This window comes from Lepidochelys kempii, chromosome 11, assembly GCF_965140285.1.
Source record: "Lepidochelys kempii isolate rLepKem1 chromosome 11, rLepKem1.hap1, whole genome shotgun sequence".
Lineage (NCBI taxonomy): Eukaryota > Metazoa > Chordata > Testudines > Cheloniidae > Lepidochelys > Lepidochelys kempii.
The window spans coordinates 55,878,399-55,897,210 of NC_136390.1; the positions used below are offsets into that span (position 1 = coordinate 55,878,399).

At 44.2% G+C, this 18,812-nt stretch overlaps 1 protein-coding gene across 5 annotated transcripts in view; it reads left to right on the top strand.

Annotated features, from left to right (window-relative positions):
* Positions 1–18,812, top strand: part of SLC39A10 (solute carrier family 39 member 10) — a 78,292-nt gene that overhangs the window by 37,610 nt on the left and 21,870 nt on the right. For 4 of the 5 annotated variants that reach the window (XM_073306241.2, XM_073306238.2, XM_073306242.2 and 1 more), the window contains 3 exons: positions 854–1,016; positions 2,447–2,815; positions 8,597–8,677. In XM_073306241.2, the coding sequence (XP_073162342.1) occupies positions 854–1,016; positions 2,447–2,815; positions 8,597–8,677 (613 nt within the window). The remainder of the gene's footprint in view (positions 1–853; positions 1,017–2,446; positions 2,816–8,596; positions 8,678–18,812) is intronic. The other variant, XM_073306239.2, reaches the window with a different exon arrangement.

Consider the following 18,812-nt stretch of genomic DNA (forward strand, 5'->3'; position numbering starts at 1 on the left):
TTGTAGTTCAGTAGCCCTTTGAAATGGATCAAGTTCCTGTCTGCTGTAGGGGCGGAGACATGGAGTCTTGTGGTGAAAGAGGTTCCATGTTGTCTTCTAAAATGCTGGTTGATCTGTTCCTGCTCCCCTTCCTTGCCAAAGAATAGGTGATTGTCTGTAAACTTTGACACCTGGTTAGAGGCATCAGCTTGTCTTTTGTCTTTGAGAAACAGATTTACGCCCTCCCCAGACTTGTCTGGTAAACACATTTCCATCACAATTTCATGTTATGTTCACAACTTTACCTATAATGTTGCAACAGACATTTCAATATGACATTGACCAGCAAGTTATTAGTTTTCAAGTGATACTTCACAAGGTGTATTTTGTACAAAGATTATTTAAAATTGCATGTAGGGTGTCAATATAGGGTGCATGGATTTACATACATCTTCCACTAAGATTAATTAATTAAATCCTCCAAACTGGTGTGGAAAACTTGTGGTCCTAGCCTGTAGTATTGGTCATAAAGCACACCAAACAGGAAGGGAACAAATTTTCTTCATTAAATGCAAATTTAAAATGTGAACAAATTAAATGAATCTAACAGTTCTGTATAGGAAGTGTCTCTTGGCTAATACAACAGGCATTGATGATGTATTCTGTGTATGAATGGTGCTAATTTAGGAAATTATACATTATTTGATTATGTAGATCTGTGGTCTATCGCTGAAAATTCCCATAATCTGTAGCAGTGATAATCTTCTTGAATATCTGAAATTCTGTAGTTTTGAGAACCATATCCAAAGATAATCTTACTGAATATTAAAGTAATATGTATGAAAAAATACAGTGAAGCTTCCTTTCCTTTCAGTTTTGCTACAAACTAGGCACTGACAGTTATCTGTTTCAGTCTAAACAGAAGTGGTGCAAGAAAAAACAGAAGACTGAAGAATCACCAATTGGAAGGAAGCTTTCAGAACACAAACTGAATAATAGGCCAAATGCTGACTGGCTTCAGCTCAAACCCCTGGCAGGTAGACATGAATGTTGAGAATTTGTCCTTGCCATGTAAGACTCCGAGCAAAGAGAGTAATGGCGTGTAACCTATGGTTTTGTATGTTAGCACTTCCTCTCTGTAAATCTGTGTTAATAAGACTGGCATTACCTAATCAACTGTCCTCATATAAGACTGCAAGCCCCAACTGTAGTTATAGAAGCACTGAAACACTCTGCTGTGAGAGCCTTGCTGTGTTAGATGGCTTTCCTTTCTTTTAATAGAAAATGGGAATTTGGCTTCTAAGAAAAAAAAATTCACTTAATTGGCAGAATGCTGATTTAGACAAATGGGTTTGAAACCATCCAGTAAATTTCCCCCACCACCTCATAATAAAAACAAAACCATTATTTTGTTTAACTGTAGAGCCTACAGCTTTTTGAATTGCCATAGCAGTAAGGATCATTCCACTTAGATTAAGGTCCATCTCTTGAAATAGTCTCAAAATAATGTGTCAAACGGTTTGTCCAGTAATTGTCTGTCTACATAAACTGAATTAAGAAAATGTCAAAGAATTTTTAAGAGTTGCTTGACTTTGATTTTGAAATGAGTTGTCGTCTTGGCCAGTGTGAAATAACCCTTATTATGTTTATCTATTTATCATTCCTGAGACATCCCTCCCCCTCCCCCCAGCTAGGTCATTTTATCACTTCGACCTGAGCTGACACCAGCAAACTTATTGCACCTGGAACATGCTAAATACTTCCCAGCGTTTAATTCACTTTTTTCCTTGTTCTTTGTTGTTGTTGGGGCTTCCAAGTAAAAAGTAGTTCTGGCATGCCTATAAAACTAGTCACACTGACGTACTACATTGTGAAACAAGCGCATATTTGTACTGCACCTTTCTTATAACTTTAAAGAGCTGCCATGTTCAGACACAGAGGTTGCTGCACTCCAGTGCTGGTTGGATGACCTGTGTGTGCGCATGCATACAGAAGTAACCAGGTTAAGTTTTCAGTGTACTTTGGCCTCAGTCTTTGGCCTGTAAGAGATTTTTATTACTCTATTCTTGACATATTTTTTTCTGCTTTTTAGCTCTGCTAAAACATGAGCTTTGTCTAATTATGTCAGTAGCAAATTATCAGGTACAAGCGAGGTCAGGCTGAAAGTGGCTCTGTGTACTGCAGATGACTTGTTGTACAGAGCAGTTGCATTGCATTTGAAATTTCTGCATGACCTGCAAACATTCCACAGTAAATAATGCAACAAAAGAGAATTTTGTTACTCCAGTTGCATGTGGAAACAGTGATCTTTAGCTTGGGAAGTGTTGGCATGTTTAGTAGGCTTTTCTTTTTCTGTTTTAGCAAAGCAGTTGAATATCTGAAAACATTAATGTGCAATGGCATGCTTGCTGGTGGTTTCTTACTAAAGAATTAATGCACCGTGTCTCTTTCTCTGGCTTTAATACAGGTGCAGATGACTCAGTTGTATCTGAAGATCGACTTAATGAAACTGAACTAACTGATCTAGATGGCCAGCTGGAATCCCCTCCTAAAAATTTTCTGTCTGTCGAAGATGGAAACAACATACACCATTCTCACAATGATGTCTCTCACTCTGTTCACGACCATGATCTTCATGATACAGAATATGATGACAACCATGGAGAGGATAAAATAGCTAGGAAACATAACCATCACTGGCATCACAAACATTCCCATCATTCTCATGGTCACTGCCATTCTGGAAAGGACCTGAAAGATACTGGGATTGCTAATATAGCTTGGATGGTAATTATGGGAGATGGCATCCACAATTTTAGCGATGGTTTAGCAATAGGTAAGTAAATACAAGGTGTTGAGTATATTCTCTATGGCTGTACCTGTCATAGGTAATTTTGGTAAAATTTCCCACTGATGAAGCTCTATGGGTAACAGTAATATCAGGAGGATTAGTACAGATGAGGCTCCAGGTGGCCACTAGCATTTTGTTTAATCTTGCGCAGAGCAGGTCTAAGTACCTTGGTGTTTAAAAATGCCAGCAGCTGTGGTATAAGCCTTGTCTACGCTAATTTCAGAAAGGGGAACTACTCAAAAATGAGGAATCTAGCTAAATGGCAATTAGAAGGTACAGTCATAAAAGTGAAATGCCTGCAAGCTGCATGGAAACTTTAAAACACCATAATAAAGGCTCAAATTAAATGTATACCTCAAATTAAAAAACATAGAGGACTCTTGTTAGTTTCTACACTACAGTGGTACTCCCAATGACGTAAGTTGCCCATTACATTGACTTAATAACTCCACCTCTGTGAGAGGCATAGCGCTTACATCGATGTAGTTAGGGCAACTCTGTGTCCGTGTAGACACTTTGTTACTTACATCATTGTTAGCTGTCAGCCCCATGTGAGGCTGATAGCTGGGTCCACGTGCTCTTCCCCCCACACCTGCCCTGAAGCTGACAGCCTGAGCTGTCAGGTGGGTGCTGGGCTCACAGCTGAATACCTCTGACCCCCGGTGCTGACAGCCCAAGCTGTTAGCCAGGTGCCGGGCTCACAGGTGGAATCCCCCCCTGCCTGGGAGCTGACAGCCCAAGCTGTGAGTCCTGTACAGGGCTCAGTTTCACAGCAGGAAGCCTACCAGCAGTGAAATTGATGTTCTTGTCAGTTTCACGGCTGCTATTGTTTCATGTTTTGTCTCCTGCTCCTGCTATGGGGGCGGGGTACCAGCTGTGAGCCTGGTGCCACATTGACAGCCAGGGCTGGAGAGGATATGTTAAATAATAGCAGCTGTAAAACTGACAAGAATGTCAGTTTCATTGCTGGTAGGCTCCCTGCTGTGAAATTGAGCCCCATGCTAGGCTCACATCTCTATCAGCCCTGGGGTGGGCTCTAGCTGTAAGCCCCCTTTGGATGTCAGTGCCCACGCTCTGGCTATCAGTACCCCACAATGCTCCACTTCAGTCCATGTAAGCACTTCTGGTGAGAATGCGCACCACCAGCAGAAGAAGGGTAGTGTGGACGCCAACAGCTGAATTAATTGCTGTGGTGGCTGTAGGTTGACCTAACTTAAGTCGATCTAATTTTGTAGTGTAGACAAGCCTCTAGAGAGAGAAACTGGAACAGAAGTAAGCAGCTTTTGTGGCATTTTGGGTTCTGTTATAGCATCTTCCATCCAGATTCACCCAGAGCTTACCAGTGTCTTTGGAAGTAGAAAACGCACTGTTCTGAATATTTCACATGGGAATAAAAATGAGGGAAGGTACTATCCAAAGTACAGCTTATTAGAGATGATTGCTGGGCTGGTTTTCTTAACACTAGGTGGCATTGTAGTGCAATAGATTCTGACTAAGTGGGCTTTGGAGTGGGTTGGGAAACATACTTGCCCACTAGATGAGGAGTGAATCAAGCTACTCATATGGCTCTCAGATAATCACTTCAAAAAGTGCTGCAGTTGGGGCTGGCAACTAAACCCTGAAAAACATATCCTGCAGTTAGACCCAAAAAACCGTATTCTTTGCTGATGTCTTCATTGTGCTCCTGGAGAGATGAGAGATGAATAGAGTCATAGAGTTTAAAAACGGAAGAGATTGTATAATCTGACACTCTGTATATCACAGACCATTAAATTGCACCCAGTTACCCCTATATTGAGCCCAATAACTTGTTAGGCTTCCTTTCTGGAAAATATAGCCAATCTTCAATTGAAGACATAAAGAGATGGAAAATCCACCACTTCCTCTGTTCAGTGTTTAATCATCCTCACTATTGTTTTAAAAACCTGTGACTGATTTCTAATTTGAATTTGTCTGGCTTCAGCTTCCAGCCATTGGTTCTTGTTATGCCTTTCTTTGCTAGATTAGAGAACTCTTTAGTACCTGAATGTTTTCTCCCTGTGATGGTATTAATACACTAATCAACCATTTCAAAATCTTCTAATGGATAAGCTAAACAGATTGCTGTTTTAAGTCTCTCACTGTTAGGCATTTTTTCCAGGCCTCAAATCATTTGTGTGATTCTTATCTGTCCCCTTTCCAATTTTTCATCATCCTTTTTTTGAAAATGTGGACACCGGACCTGCATGTGGTATTCCAGCATCAGTCTGACCACTGCCATATACAGAGTTACAAACCACATCCTGCTCACTACTCCCCCTTTTATACACAGTCATCATTTACCATTCTGCCAGTCTGTGTTAGCCGCAGATTTTATCAGCAGTGATTTTCTATTTACTTCTGGATCATTGATGAAAATGTTGATTAACATATTCATACATAGTACTCATCCTGGCAAAACCTCACCAGAAACACCCCCCGTTCAATAATTCCTCGTTGAAAACTGTTTTTGAGCTCCCTCAGTTAGTGAGTTCTTAATCCCTTTAATGTGTGCTCTGTTGGTATTGTATAGTTCTGTTTGTTAATCAGAATGTTGTGTGTTACTAAGTCAAATACCTTACAAAAGTCAAAGTATTTCTATGCAGTTACCTATATCAAGCAAACTAGTAATCTCATCCAAGAATGAAGTTGTTTGTTGGGCAAGACCTATTTTCCGTAAAATCTTATTTACTGACATTACTTATATTCCTGTTCTCTAATATTTTATCAACTGAATCCCATATCATTTCCATTATTTTGCCTGGGATTGTCCTCAGTTATTGTTGGACTGGAAAGTACTTAATCATCCTCCTATGATATAAGAACATCATTCTGCTTCTTTCCAAATACGGAACAGACTTATTTATTAATTGCTTCTGCCTCTGCTGCTTCATTATTCACAAGTTTACTATTTCTATTGAGTAATGGGCCTTCACCATTGCTAGAATTTCCTAATACACTTTAACAATTCCTTATTGTCTAGCTCTGGCAGCTAAGGACTTTTCCCTGGTCTCCTTAGGCCTGGTCTACACTTTGGGGTGGGGGATATCAACCTAAGGTATACAACTTCAGCTACAAGAATAGCGTAGCTGACGTCAACGTATCTTAGGTCGGCTTATCTTGCGTCCTCACGGCGCGGGGTCGACGGCCACCATTCCCCCGTCGACTCCGCTTCTGCCTCTCGCCGCAGTGGAGTACAGGAGTCGACAGCAGAGCGATCAGGGATCGATTTATCACATCTACACTCGTCCCTTATACATTTTCTGCACTTCTTAACTTCTAATTTACATCAATCGCTATCCGTTCTCCCCACCTCCCCCCTTTTTCCATTAGTTCTAGAGTGCTTTTTTGTTTCTAATTTCTGTCCTTGCTCCTTTGCTGTAATAGGGTTGTCTTTTAGCTAAAGTACCCTTCAGCTCCCGCCCAAGGGCCCTGAATTCTTCTATAATTTGGAGCAGTGGTTCTCAACCATGGATACGTGTACCATGGATACATGTATGCAGAGGTCTTCCGGGGGTACATCAACTCATCTAGACATTTGCCTAGTTTTACAACGTAAGAAGCACTGGCAAAGTCAATACAAACTAAAATTTCATACAGATAATGACTTGGTTTATACTACTCTATATACTATATGCTGAAGTGTAAGTACAATATTTATATTCCAATTGATTTATTTTATAATTATATAGTAAAAGTGAGAAAGTAAGCAATTTTTCAGTAATAGGGTGCTATGAAACTTGTGTATTTTTATGTCTGATTTTGTAAGCAAGCTGTTTAAGTGCGGTGACAGTTGGGGGTACACAATACAAATCAGACTTCTGAAAGGGGTACTGTAGTCTGGAAAGGTTGAGAACCACTGATTTGGGTAATTCTATGTGGTACCAAGTCAATGTGTAACATCAGCAGTGGAGATTTTCTGGATGACTTCATAATCCCATCCAATTTTGTGGTTGCATTTCATATTTTCATTCCCTGGAGACAGCACACCATTCTTTTTTGTCCTTGGGTCCCTTGGTAAATTCTCTGTCTGCTCTTCTTAATATGGAGTTGCTGATGACAACTGTTTGCCTGAAGATGGCTGAACAGTCTCTGATAGTACTTGCGTCATACTGCAAGAAAAATCACCAGGTACATCTCCTGTAGCTTTCTTTTCCATTCATCCAGAGCTACATTGTCTGATAGTTGACTCGCTGAATAACTGATAACAATTTGATACTTCTGGCTGGGTTGTATGACTCTCCCCCACCCCCTGCAGGTTCCAAATTGCCTTATCACTGATCCTTTCCCTTGTGGCATATCTGACCACAAATTCCAAATGTGGTTGCCCGAGCAGTCTTTTTTTCCCCTCTGATGTGCAGCGTTAAAACTTGCACTACCGGACCATGTATTTTCTAGTCCAGTATGGGAACAAATCTTGTCTTTCAGAAGAAAGGAAAACATGCACATCAAAGCAGATCACAACAGTTGTTCCATCCATTGTCTATATCTGCTATCTGATGTAGAGCCAGACCTAAACAGTAGGAGCTACGCTCCCTCCGAAACTCTTCTATTTTCCATTTCTGTATGCTTGCTCAGGAGTTTGCCTGGCAAGTGATTTATATTAAACCTCATGGCTCAACCCTTGTTAATAGGGAGGAATTAGGTACTCAGACTTCAAACACTCTCTCTGTTCAAAGCCACCAATACAAACAGACTTGTCTCAACCGGCCTGATCACAACCTTCATGAAGAATAGACAAACAGACTGAATGCAGTACTCACGAAGTCCCTCTGCTTCTGAGCACAGGATCTGCAGCTAGGTGTTTGCTGCTAAAGGGTGGTTGTTTTTTTTGTTTGTTTGTTTGTTTTTTAATAAGAGCAAGGAGAGGTGCATTAATAGGTGACCTTTAGCCCCTCATTAACAGCTGTTACTGCCAATATCAAAGTGTAGGGGCCAAAATCTGGAGAAGTCTCCTTTCTTATCTCCAACCTCCTCCCAAAATAAGACCTGAGCTACACTAGCCATATTGTCCAAGATAGGGCACAAAATTTTTCCCGATATAATGTAGTTGACGTAACTCTCATTTTAGATGCAGCTCAGTTGATGAATTCTTCCTGCAGCCACCTCTCAAGGGAGTGGATTTACTATAGTGATGGAAAAAACCTTTCTGTTGCTGTAACAAGTGTCTACTCTACAGTGGCTTGGTTGCAGCACTGTAACTGTGGAGTTGTAGTGTTTGTATTGTACACACATAACCTAAATTAATATTGTTGTTGGTTGGTATCCAGTGGAAAAAGTAGTAAAGCAAGCAATAGCTCATGGATTAAATATTAGTATGAATTTCCAGTGTGGAAAGGAAGAACAGATAACTGGGCTGTCCCTTTCACCCATTGTTATCACCTTTGTGTGCTTTTCACATTCTTTAAAATGTAAAACTGGTGCAGTATGTTTCATGAGAATATAAACCCTTTGCCTATTTCCAGTTTGTTCTCAAGTCCATACCTTTTCCTAAAGATCTGTTTTTTCAGATGAACTGAGCAGCATGGCATGCAGCATAATGCCAATCCAGTAACTACAATGCTTTTGCACACACCTTTTACACACACTGGATACACGCTACTAAGAACAAATATTTAAAATAATAGTCACATGTAGGCTGAAAAATATTAGAATCTCTGAAAAGGGAACTCTGTACATTACCTATCTATTGATGTTTAACGTAGCCAATAAAATTAAAATGCCATTATTTGCATCTTATTTTTCCAGGAGCAGCTTTTAGTGCCGGACTGACAGGAGGAATTAGTACATCTGTAGCAGTGTTTTGTCATGAGCTTCCCCATGAATTAGGTAATTAATTCTGTAAACTTCAAATGTAGATGTTTTTGATCTCTTTGACATTGAATGAAAAGGTACTATATGAAAAATATATCCACAGGTTATCAGAATAGTAATGAGGGTAAACAAAATGCAATGTGAAAACCATTAGGACGACCATTTACACCAGAAGAAATTCACATAGAGAACATGATTATAGTATGCCATTATTCAGTGTGTATAATCAGAACATTAACGTGTATTTTAGTAGGAATCTAGCATCATCAGTATACGTTCCATTCTGTATGTGAAACTTTCAGAACGCATGTTATTAGAATGTTCTTACTGAATACATTTGAGTACGTTGTTGGTTGGTCATGTACTTGTGAATGTATTGTTCTGTCAGGGATAGGCATCTGTAAATTTCATTCAGCTAGGAGTCATAAGGAGGCTTACTATATCCACAGCCAGTCAAGCCTGTTTGATATGGGGTCCTGCAAATAGAAGAGGTGTGCTGTTGCATCACATTGCATATGGTGATACTAGAGAAAAAAAATTGCATAGGCAAAAAGGAAAGTTTTATGAACATGACTTTTTAAACTGCAGCCATCTTGCTGCTGAACTGCTGTTTTGGCATGTGCTATGATGGGGAGTCGGTATGGATTATCAGGGTCCATACAATTCATAGTAGACTGAGTATATGGGAGAATATTTTGCTTCCTTGAAAATTAGGAGTTCCAGGCAGGTATGTGTATCTGAAATCCATTGGCACTAGGATAGAATTTTTAAAGCAGTTATTCTTTAAGGCTAGCCTTATCATTGCCATTTTACAGATATTTTTTTCACAGCTCAGTATGGGTAGTGATATGTTACAGTCCACTTCTCCTTGACTATTTTCCCTTGCTGAATTACAGTTCTGCCATTTGCAGTCTTCTCCATCCCTTAGAAGTTTTGTAACTGGAAGACCTTTTGAGACACTGTTTTCTGAGGCCCTGGTTTCACTTCTAGAGATTTTTAAGACTGGGGGAAAGAATAAAATGATCATACCAGGAATTAAAAGAATGTTGGCAAGTTTTCTCTCTTTAAAATTATCCTTTTGTCTTTACTCTCTGTTCTTGCTTTCTCCAATACACCATACTTTTGTAGTAGAGGTCACTTCTAGTGTTTCAAACAAGCATATATCATGAGTGACGTGTCCAGCTAATGTCTGTTATTACCCAGAGAGGACCTAGGTAGGGGCTTGTTTGTGCTCCTCCAAGAGAGCAGTAAAGCCACAAAATACTTGTAAAGCTTTTAGAGATCTTTGGATGAAAACCACGATAGAAGTAAATCAGATTTAGCCTGCCACCGTCTCTCTGAGGCAGGTAAGAGATTACAGATGGGGTAATGCAGAAGTTTTTAGTATTGGACAACAATGCTACACACAACAGTTTAGGACAAGAAGTGAAACTGCGGGAGAATTTAAGGAATTGGAATGTATGTTATTGGAGTTAGAATTTGTACAGGATAATGGAATTAATTTAGCACCTTGTCATAACCATACAGCTAAGGGTAGCCTAGAATTTATCCTTACTTGTAAGGGGTTAAGAAGCTCAAATAACCTGGTTGGCATCTGACCAAAAGGACCAATGGGGAAAGAAGATACTTTCAAATCTGGGGGGGAGGCTTTGTTTGTGCTTTTGTTTTTGTGTTCTCTTGGGAAGCAGAGAAGCACTAGGTCAGAAAACTCCTTCTCCTATAAACCATCCTAAAGTGAGTCTCAGTATTGCAAAAAGAGTAAGTAAATAAGGCAGGGCGCGTTAGATTACCTTTTGTTTTCAACTTGTGAATTTTCCTGGTGCTAAGAGGGAGGTTTATCCCTGTTTTTTGTAACTTTAAAGTTTTGCCTAGAAGGGAATCCTCTGTGTTTTGAATCTGATTACCCTGTAAGTTACCTTCCATCCTGATTTTACAGAGGTGCTTCTTTTACTTTTGTTCTTCATAATAAAGTTCTGTTTTTTTAAAGAATCTGGTTTACCTTTTTGGTTGGTATGTTATTCTCAAGCCTTCCCAGGAAGGGGGTGTAGGACTTGGGAGGATATTTTGTGGGAATAGGAATTCCAAGTGGTCCTTTCCCTGGTTCTTTGTCTAAATCACTTGGTGGTGGCAGTGTACTGTCCAAGGACAAAGGATTTGTGCCTTGGGGAATTTTTTAACCTTAGCTGGTAGAAATTAGTTCCTGGCCAATGGGAGTGCGGAACCAGTGCTTGGGGCAGCACGCGGAACCCTGTGGGCCCCCCTGCCTAGGAGCCAGACCTGCTGCTGACTGCTTCTGGGGCACAGTGCAGTGTCAGAACAGGTAAGGACTAGCCTGCCTTAGTCAGGCAGGACCACCGACTGGGACTTTTAATGGCTGACCAGAGCCACGGTGACCCAGTGTCTTACATTCCGTGACCCAGTAGTGGGTCGCGACCTGCAGTTTGAAAACCACTGCTGTAGGTAGCCTCCTTTTAGAGCCCCAGCTCTGATGGAGGTGGAGGGCAAAGGACCTATACTGAGTTTTAAAGGATCACTCAAAATTGGTTTCAGGCAAGCTGAGAGAGTTGCAGTCAATATATGTTGCTTCTGTTGGTGCTCACTGTATGAGAGAGGAGACTTCTATATACACAGCTAAAAAGGTGGGTTAAAAATTAACAAGTACTTTTGACCTACTTTTAAAGAATAATACTGAACCATTCCACTCATGTTATTTACGGCCATTACTTGAATACGTTAAGGCCAAGTTTACACTACAGACGTATATTGGTATAACACCGGCACCGACGGAAAAATCCACACCCCTGAGCAATGTAATTATACTCACCTAACCCCCCCATGTAGACAAGCACTGTCTTCATCACAGAATCATAGAATATCAGGGTTGGAAGGGACCTCAGGAGGTCATCTAGTCCAACCCCCTGCTCAAAGCAGGACCAGTCCCCAACTAACTCATCCCAGCCAGGGCTTTGTCAAGCCTGACGTTAAAAACTTCTGAGGAAGGAGATTCCACCACCTCCCTAGGTAACACATTCCAGTGTTTCACCACCATCTTAGTGAAAAAGTTTTTCCTAATATCCAGCCTAGACCTCCCCCACTGCAACTTGAGACCATTACTCTTCGTTCTGTCATCTGCTACCACTGAGAACAGTCTAGATCCATCCTCTTAGGAACCCCCTTTCAGGTAGTTGAAAGCAGCTATCAAATCTCCCCTCGTTCTTCTCTTCTGCAGACTAAACAATCCCAGTTCTCTCAGCCTCTCCTCATAAGTCATGTGTTCCAGTCCCCTAATCATTTTTGTTGCCCTCCGCTGGACGTTTTCCAATTTTTCCACATCCTTCTTGTAGTGTGGGGCCCAAAACTGGACACAGTACTCCAGATGAGGCCTCACCAATGTCGAATAGAGGGGAACGATCACGTCCCTCAATCTGCTGGCAATGCCCCCTACTTATACATCTCAAAATGCCATTGGCCTTGGCAACAAGGGCAGACTGTTGACTCATATCCAACTTCTCGTCCACTGTAACCCCTAGATCCTTTTCTGCAGAACTGCTGTCTAGCCATTCGGTCCCTAGTCTGTAGAGGTGCATGGGATTCTTCCATCAACAGATCTACCGCCTCTCGGAAAGGGAGACCGACAGGAAAAGCTCTCCAGTTCACCTAGGAGTGTCTCCACTAAACTGCTACCATGGCATAGATGCACTGGGGCAGCTGTGCCACTGTAGTGCTGCATGTGAAGACAAGCCCAAAATTAGAAACTTTAATCCCAGGTGGATTGAATCACTTAACCAGCTGTTTCCACCCTCTTCTGCTCAGCCTTCAGTTAATTTCTGTCTGTAGAAGGCTTTCGGTGATCTAAGAGCATTGGTTGAAGTGAAATTTCCCATTCTTCTTTGAGTGCTTTTCACGACCGTTCCAGTCAGGTGTGCGCCAAACGTTGGAAAGTTTTCCCTTAGCAGCACCCGTTGGGTCGGCCATGGAGCCCCCTGGAGTGGTGCCTTTATGAAGCTGCCGACCCACCCCCTTCAGTTCCTTCTTACCGCCCATGACGGTTGTTGGAACGGCATTTGCTTGCCTCGCAAGTGCTTCCCTTAGCTTGTGCGTTAGGTCTATAGTTTAGCGGTTTCAGTTTTTAGTTTATAGGTTTCAGTTCTTAGTTTAGCATAGTTTATTATATTTTTGGTTAGGGACCATGGTTCCACTCTATTCCTTTCCTTCCCTTGGCTCCGGGGCATGCCTTGGGGCCAAGGGTTTAAACCGTGTGGGACCTGTAGTAAGCCCATGCCAATTGGCAACTCCCACGATGCGTGCCTGAAGTGTCTGGGGGAAGAGCACCAAACAGACGTGCAAAATTTGCAGGTCCTTTCGACCCAGGACGAAAAAAGAGGGCTTCCATCTGAAACAGCTTTTGATGGAGTCTGTGCTCCATCCTCAACCTGTGTTGGAGCGCAGGGTCCCGGGGCTGAGCGAATCAGTGTGCAGCGCTCTGGCCTCAGTGCACGATATGGCACCAAGAAGAGTCCAGAGACCCTCAGCACGCCTCCCCGGCACCGCAGACTATCTGGCACTATTACCACTTGCCGGTACTGCACAAGCAGAAGAAAACTGACATAGGCCGCTCACAGAGGCTGAAGGTGTCTCAGCTTCTGGGTGCATCCTGGGAAGGAGCACTCAGCGCTCAAGGGTCAAGAGTCGGCACCATTGACTTCAGTTCCCGGAGGGGGACCACTGAGTCCAGCCCCCCGTGACTCCCTGCATAAGCAGTACCAGGTGGAGGAATTGGAGTTACCCTCCACCCCAGACACTTTCGTAGCTGCCTGGGAGTTGATAGAACTGGCGGCATTGCAACTCCTGGCGGTCAGGGACAAGCCTCCTATACCTCCATGCCCAGCGCCATCTAGAGGGAAGCCGGCTATGATGTGGCATTCTCCTGCACGGCACCGTTGTCGACACCGCTCACAATTGCCGAGGCACTGGCAGCCATCTCGAGACTCCTTACACTCCTCCCCAGCGCCGCCCAGGCAATCCAGATCTCCAGCGTCGCTGGAACGGCATTGATCTCTGCCATCGCTGAAACCGCATCAGTTGCCGGCACCGTTGGAGCACCGACGGAGTGGCACCAATCTCCAGCACCCAGCTCTCTGCACCGATCCCCTGTGCAGTGTGGTCATTGTCCCTTGCCGTAGTCGTCCAGGTCCAGATTGGAGTCATCAGACTCAGAGGCGGAATCATTCTACTCCCGCCACAGTGAGCACCGTTCCCTCAGACATAGAAGCGAGGCACCTGTAACTTGGCCTCCACGCTTGCAGCCTCAGTCGCAATGACTTGGACCCCCTCGGCTTATCAGCAGGCCCAGGGTTCGTTCTCCAGGGGCTCTCGTTCGGTTGTCTCCAAAACCAGAGCACCCCAATCACCTAGGGATTGCCTGGCCCCTAAGGGATTGGATACAGCTACTTCCCATGAGTGGGCTTCCAGGTCATCACAGAGGTTGCTGCAGTGACAACACCAATTGTGGACCAGGCTACCATCGCTGCAACGAGGGTCAGCCCACGGGTCTCCAATATCAACCAGGAGGAGGCCAGAGAGGTTGAGGGACAAGAGGACCCCGTGCTGCCTCTAGCCTCTTCATCCTCGTCCCCTGATGAGGCAATGGCAGGGAACTCAGCTTCTGGACCTTCACAATAGACCATAGGGCATACCAGGACCTCCTGCACAGGATTGCCCATGACATGGGGTTGAAGGCAGAGGAGATTATTGAACCTGAGGACCCTATCGTCGATATCCTAATGCCAGAGGGCCCATCCAGGGCGCTCTGCCCCTGATCAAAACTATACAGAGCAATGTGAAAAGGCTCTGGCAGACCCCGGCATCCATCCTTCCCCCCACTGCAAGGGGTGTCGAATGCAAGTACTTTGTCTCGTCCAAGGATATGAGTACTTGTTTTCTCATCCGCAGCTGTGTTCCCTGGTGGTCACCACAGTTAATGAGAAAGAAAGACAGGGGCCAACTCCGAAGTCAAAGGAGTCAAAATGGTTAGACCTATTCAGTAGGAATGTCTATTCAACTGCGGGCCTGTAGCTGAGGATAGCTAGTCAACAAGCTATCCTTAGCAGATACAACTTCAACTAATAGGCCTCGATGTTGAAGTTTAAGTAGCTTACACCATTGGACTCCAGAGCCGAATTTACGGCTATCATTGAAGAAGGTTAGTCGGTGGTGAGAACCTCCCTTCAAGCTTCCCTGGATGCGGCAGACTCTGGCCATAAGAAGGGGTGCATGGCTGCAGGCGTCTGGTCTACCTGCAGTAGTGCAGCAAGCCCTGCAGGACCTTCGGTTCAAGGGTGCAGGGTTATTCTCAGACCAGACTGATTCTAAGCTGCACTATTTAAAGGACTCCTGGGCAACGATGAAGCCTCTGGGGATGCATACCCCAGCATCCCAGTGAAAACATTTCAAGTCCCACCAGCAAGAGTCCTACCCTCCTCATCCTAGACAAGAGACAAGACTTTTTTTTTTTTTTTTAACAAACAGAAGGCTAGAAATTCTAAGTGCAAACCACCCCACTCCCAGTCAGGGCAAGGCCAAGGCCTGACCAAGCTATCGTCAGGCTCAAAGCAGGCCTTTTGAAAGTGCGCCCGAGGACGGTGTACACGCCATGGCACCGGATCCTCCCCCTTTTTGAATCGCCTATTCCACTTCTACCGTGCATGGTCCCAAATAACATCGGACCGCTGGGTTCTGTGTACAGTAGAGGTGGGATATTCTCATGCAGTACCCGACCACTACAATGCGGGGTTGTCTGGCCTTCCTCAGCCACATGGTAGCCTGCACTTATGTGGTCAGGCATGCCAGACTCAGACTCAGGCCACTCCAAGCGTGGCTTTCTTCTGTATATTGCCCAAGGCGTGACAGGCTAGACTCAGTACTTCCGTTGCCACAACAAGTACTCCAGTCCCTCCAGCGGTGGCGCGAACCCCATACAGTGTGTGTGAGGGAGTTTCTTTCAACAGCCGACCTTGACCCTAGTATGGACACATCATAGTCGGGTTGGGGGGCACACCTGGGGGACTTCCAGATGCAGGGGCTATGGTCGCAAGACGAGCTCTCTCTTCATGTCAATATCGGGGAGCTCAGAGTGGTACGGTTGGTGTGTCAAGCATTCCTGTCCATACTGCAAGTCCAGTACATGGCAGTGACAGACAACACCACTGCCATGTTTTACATCAACAAGCAGAGGGGAGTATGTTCCTCTCCACTATGTCAAGAAGCCCGTCAACTTCAAGCTAGTTCATAGCCCACTCCATTCACCTGGAGGCATCTTATCTGCCAGGAGTGCAGAACGAGCAGACCACCTTAGCAGATCATTCTTTAATCACAAGTGGTCCATCTGACCGGATGTCATACACTCCATCTTCCAAAGGTGGGGATTTCCCCAGGTCAACCTGTTTGCCACCAGGAACAACAGGAAATGCCCAATATTCTGCTCCTTTCAGAACCACAGACCGGGCTCCTCCTCAGACACGTTTCTACTACCCTGGGGAGACCACCTTATGTATGTCTTCCCGCCAGTCCCTTTTGTGCACAGGGTACTGCTCCAGATCTGCAGAGACCAGGTGAGGGTAATCCTCCTTGCTCCAGCTTGGTACACCACGCTTTTGGTGCTGTCAGTGGATGACCCAATCTCTCTACCACTCTGCCCCAACCTAATCACACAGGACCACGGTTGCCTTCAGCACCCAGACCTTCAGTCCCTCCATCTCACGGCCTGGAAGCTTCATGGTTAAATCCAACAGAGCTCCTGTACTGGAGTCCTGTCAGGAACGTCCTTCTCGGACGAGCAGCAGGAAACCATCCACCAGCAGAGTCGCTTATTTAGCTAAGTGGAAAAGGTTCACCTGCTGGTGTGAGGAGTATCATGCACCTCCCTTACAGGCATCATGTCCGCTCATTTTAGAGTACCTCCTACACCTGAAACAACAAGGCCTTGCACCATCCTCTATTAAAGTACACCTCGCGGCCATCCATCCATTCCATATTCGCAAATCCCATGGTGGGGCATTTCTTGAAGGGGCTGAAAAGGTTATACCCACATGTTCGTCAGCCAGTACCCGTGTGAGACCTTAACCTGGTATTATCCATTGTGACAAAGCTCTGTCCTTGCCTCCATGGGTCCCACGTATCCTGGCAGATTTCGCTAGCCTCAGAGGCTCACTGTGACCCTCCACGTAACCCTTCTTTCTCTAGAGACAATGGTCACAGTCTACTGAGCCATTTTCATCATAAGCCAGCGTGGGAGGTGAGGAGAAGTTATCCTTCCTTGCACAGTCTCTGTCTCCCAGTCTCAGTGATTAATCAGGGGGCAAAGGTGCAAAGTTCTTAATTGGCCCCAGGTGTCTTAATTGACCTGGAGCAGCTTCCATTTCACTTAACCTGGTACCAGGGATTTGTTTAGCCTGGAGCTAATATATCTATCTCCCACTACTTTTCTATAGCCATCTGGCCTTGCCCCGTCACAGCAGGCTCATGGGGCCCCACTTTGAGCCATTGGCAACTTGCTCTTTGCTCTGTTTGTCCTGGAAGGTGGCCTTCCTGGTTGCTATCACATCAGCTAAAAGGGTGTCTGAGCTGAAGGCACTAACTTCTGATCCACTTTACACAGTCTTCCACAAGAACAAGGTGCAACTCAGGCCTCACCCAGCTTTTCTTCCCAAGGTGGTGTCTCATTTTCATACTGCCCAAGATATCTTCCTGCTCGTTTTTTATCCCAAGCCTCACATCAGTGCCTGGGAAAAATAGCTTAGTTCACTGGACGTTCTGAGGGTGTTGGCATTCTACATTGAGCTTACTAAACCGTTCAGAAAATCAAACCAACTATTCGTGGCAGTTGCAGATCGGAGAAAGGACTCACGATCTCTTCTCAGCGTATTTGTCTTGGATCGCAGACTGTATCCGCACATGCTCTGAGCTGGGCCAAGGTCCCAGCTCTGCCTGTTATGGCACACTCCACAAGAGCTCAAGCTTCTTCAGCAGCATTTCTGGCCCAAGTCCCTGTACAGAAGTGCAGAGCTGTTTGGTCATCGGTGCATACATTCACCTCTCACAACGCTGTCACCCATCATGAGTGGTGCTCCAATCAGTGGTTCCTTGACTCCGACCCCACCTCCATGGTAGAGCTTGGAAGTCACCTGATTGGAATTCATGTGAACAAGCACTCGAAGAATAAACGGTTACTCACCGTCTCATAACTGTTGTTCTTCGAGATGTGTTGTTCACGCCCATTCCAATACCCACCCCCCTTCCCTTCTGTCGGAGTAGCTGGCAAGAAGGAACTGAAGCGGGGGTCAGGTCGGCACGGTCATATATTGAGCGCCATAAAGGCGCCACTCCACGGGGTTCCGCGGCTGACCTAACGGGTGCTGTTAAGGAAAAACTTTCCGACAATCGTGCACACGGCGCACGCTCTCACCTGATTGGCATGGACGTGAACAACACATCTCGAAGAACAACAGTTATGAGAAGGTGAGTAACTGGTTTTTTTCCTAGCATGATTTGGTAATCTTGCACCTGAGAATCGTTATCAGTGAAGTTAGTCCCAGAGTATGTGATTAATAAAACACACCAATCAGAACACTTCAGGATATTTTAGTTTCCAGTGTTCTGCAAATTTATGAAAATCTGGAGTGGTCACATTCGTAAGAACATTTTGTCTTGTCCTTTAATTTTTGAAATAGTGCTTACTGCTGAAAAAGCACTGAATGCTAAACAGTGCTGAAACTGATAATTTATTTGAATTTGCATTATTAAGAAAACAAAACTGAATTTAACTTTCAAAAATCAGAGTAATAAACTTTGAATATGCCACAACACTTCTTCTGACAAATGTTCTTAATCTCCAGAATCCTCATTCTGGGCCTGATTGTCCTTTTATTAAAGTAAATGGCAAAAGGATGCTGATGCAAGTGCAGAGAAGGATTATACTTTAATGCAGTTTTGGAAAGTATGATGTAAATACCGGGTATCATATCTCATTCTTCAACTACTGTTTGGGTTACCCTAATCTCTGCCATAATGTGCATAAGAAATCAGTCAACTAAAGAACTTCAGGCAGATGAGGACAGTCAGACTTACTTTCCCTATTATAAATAATGTTAAA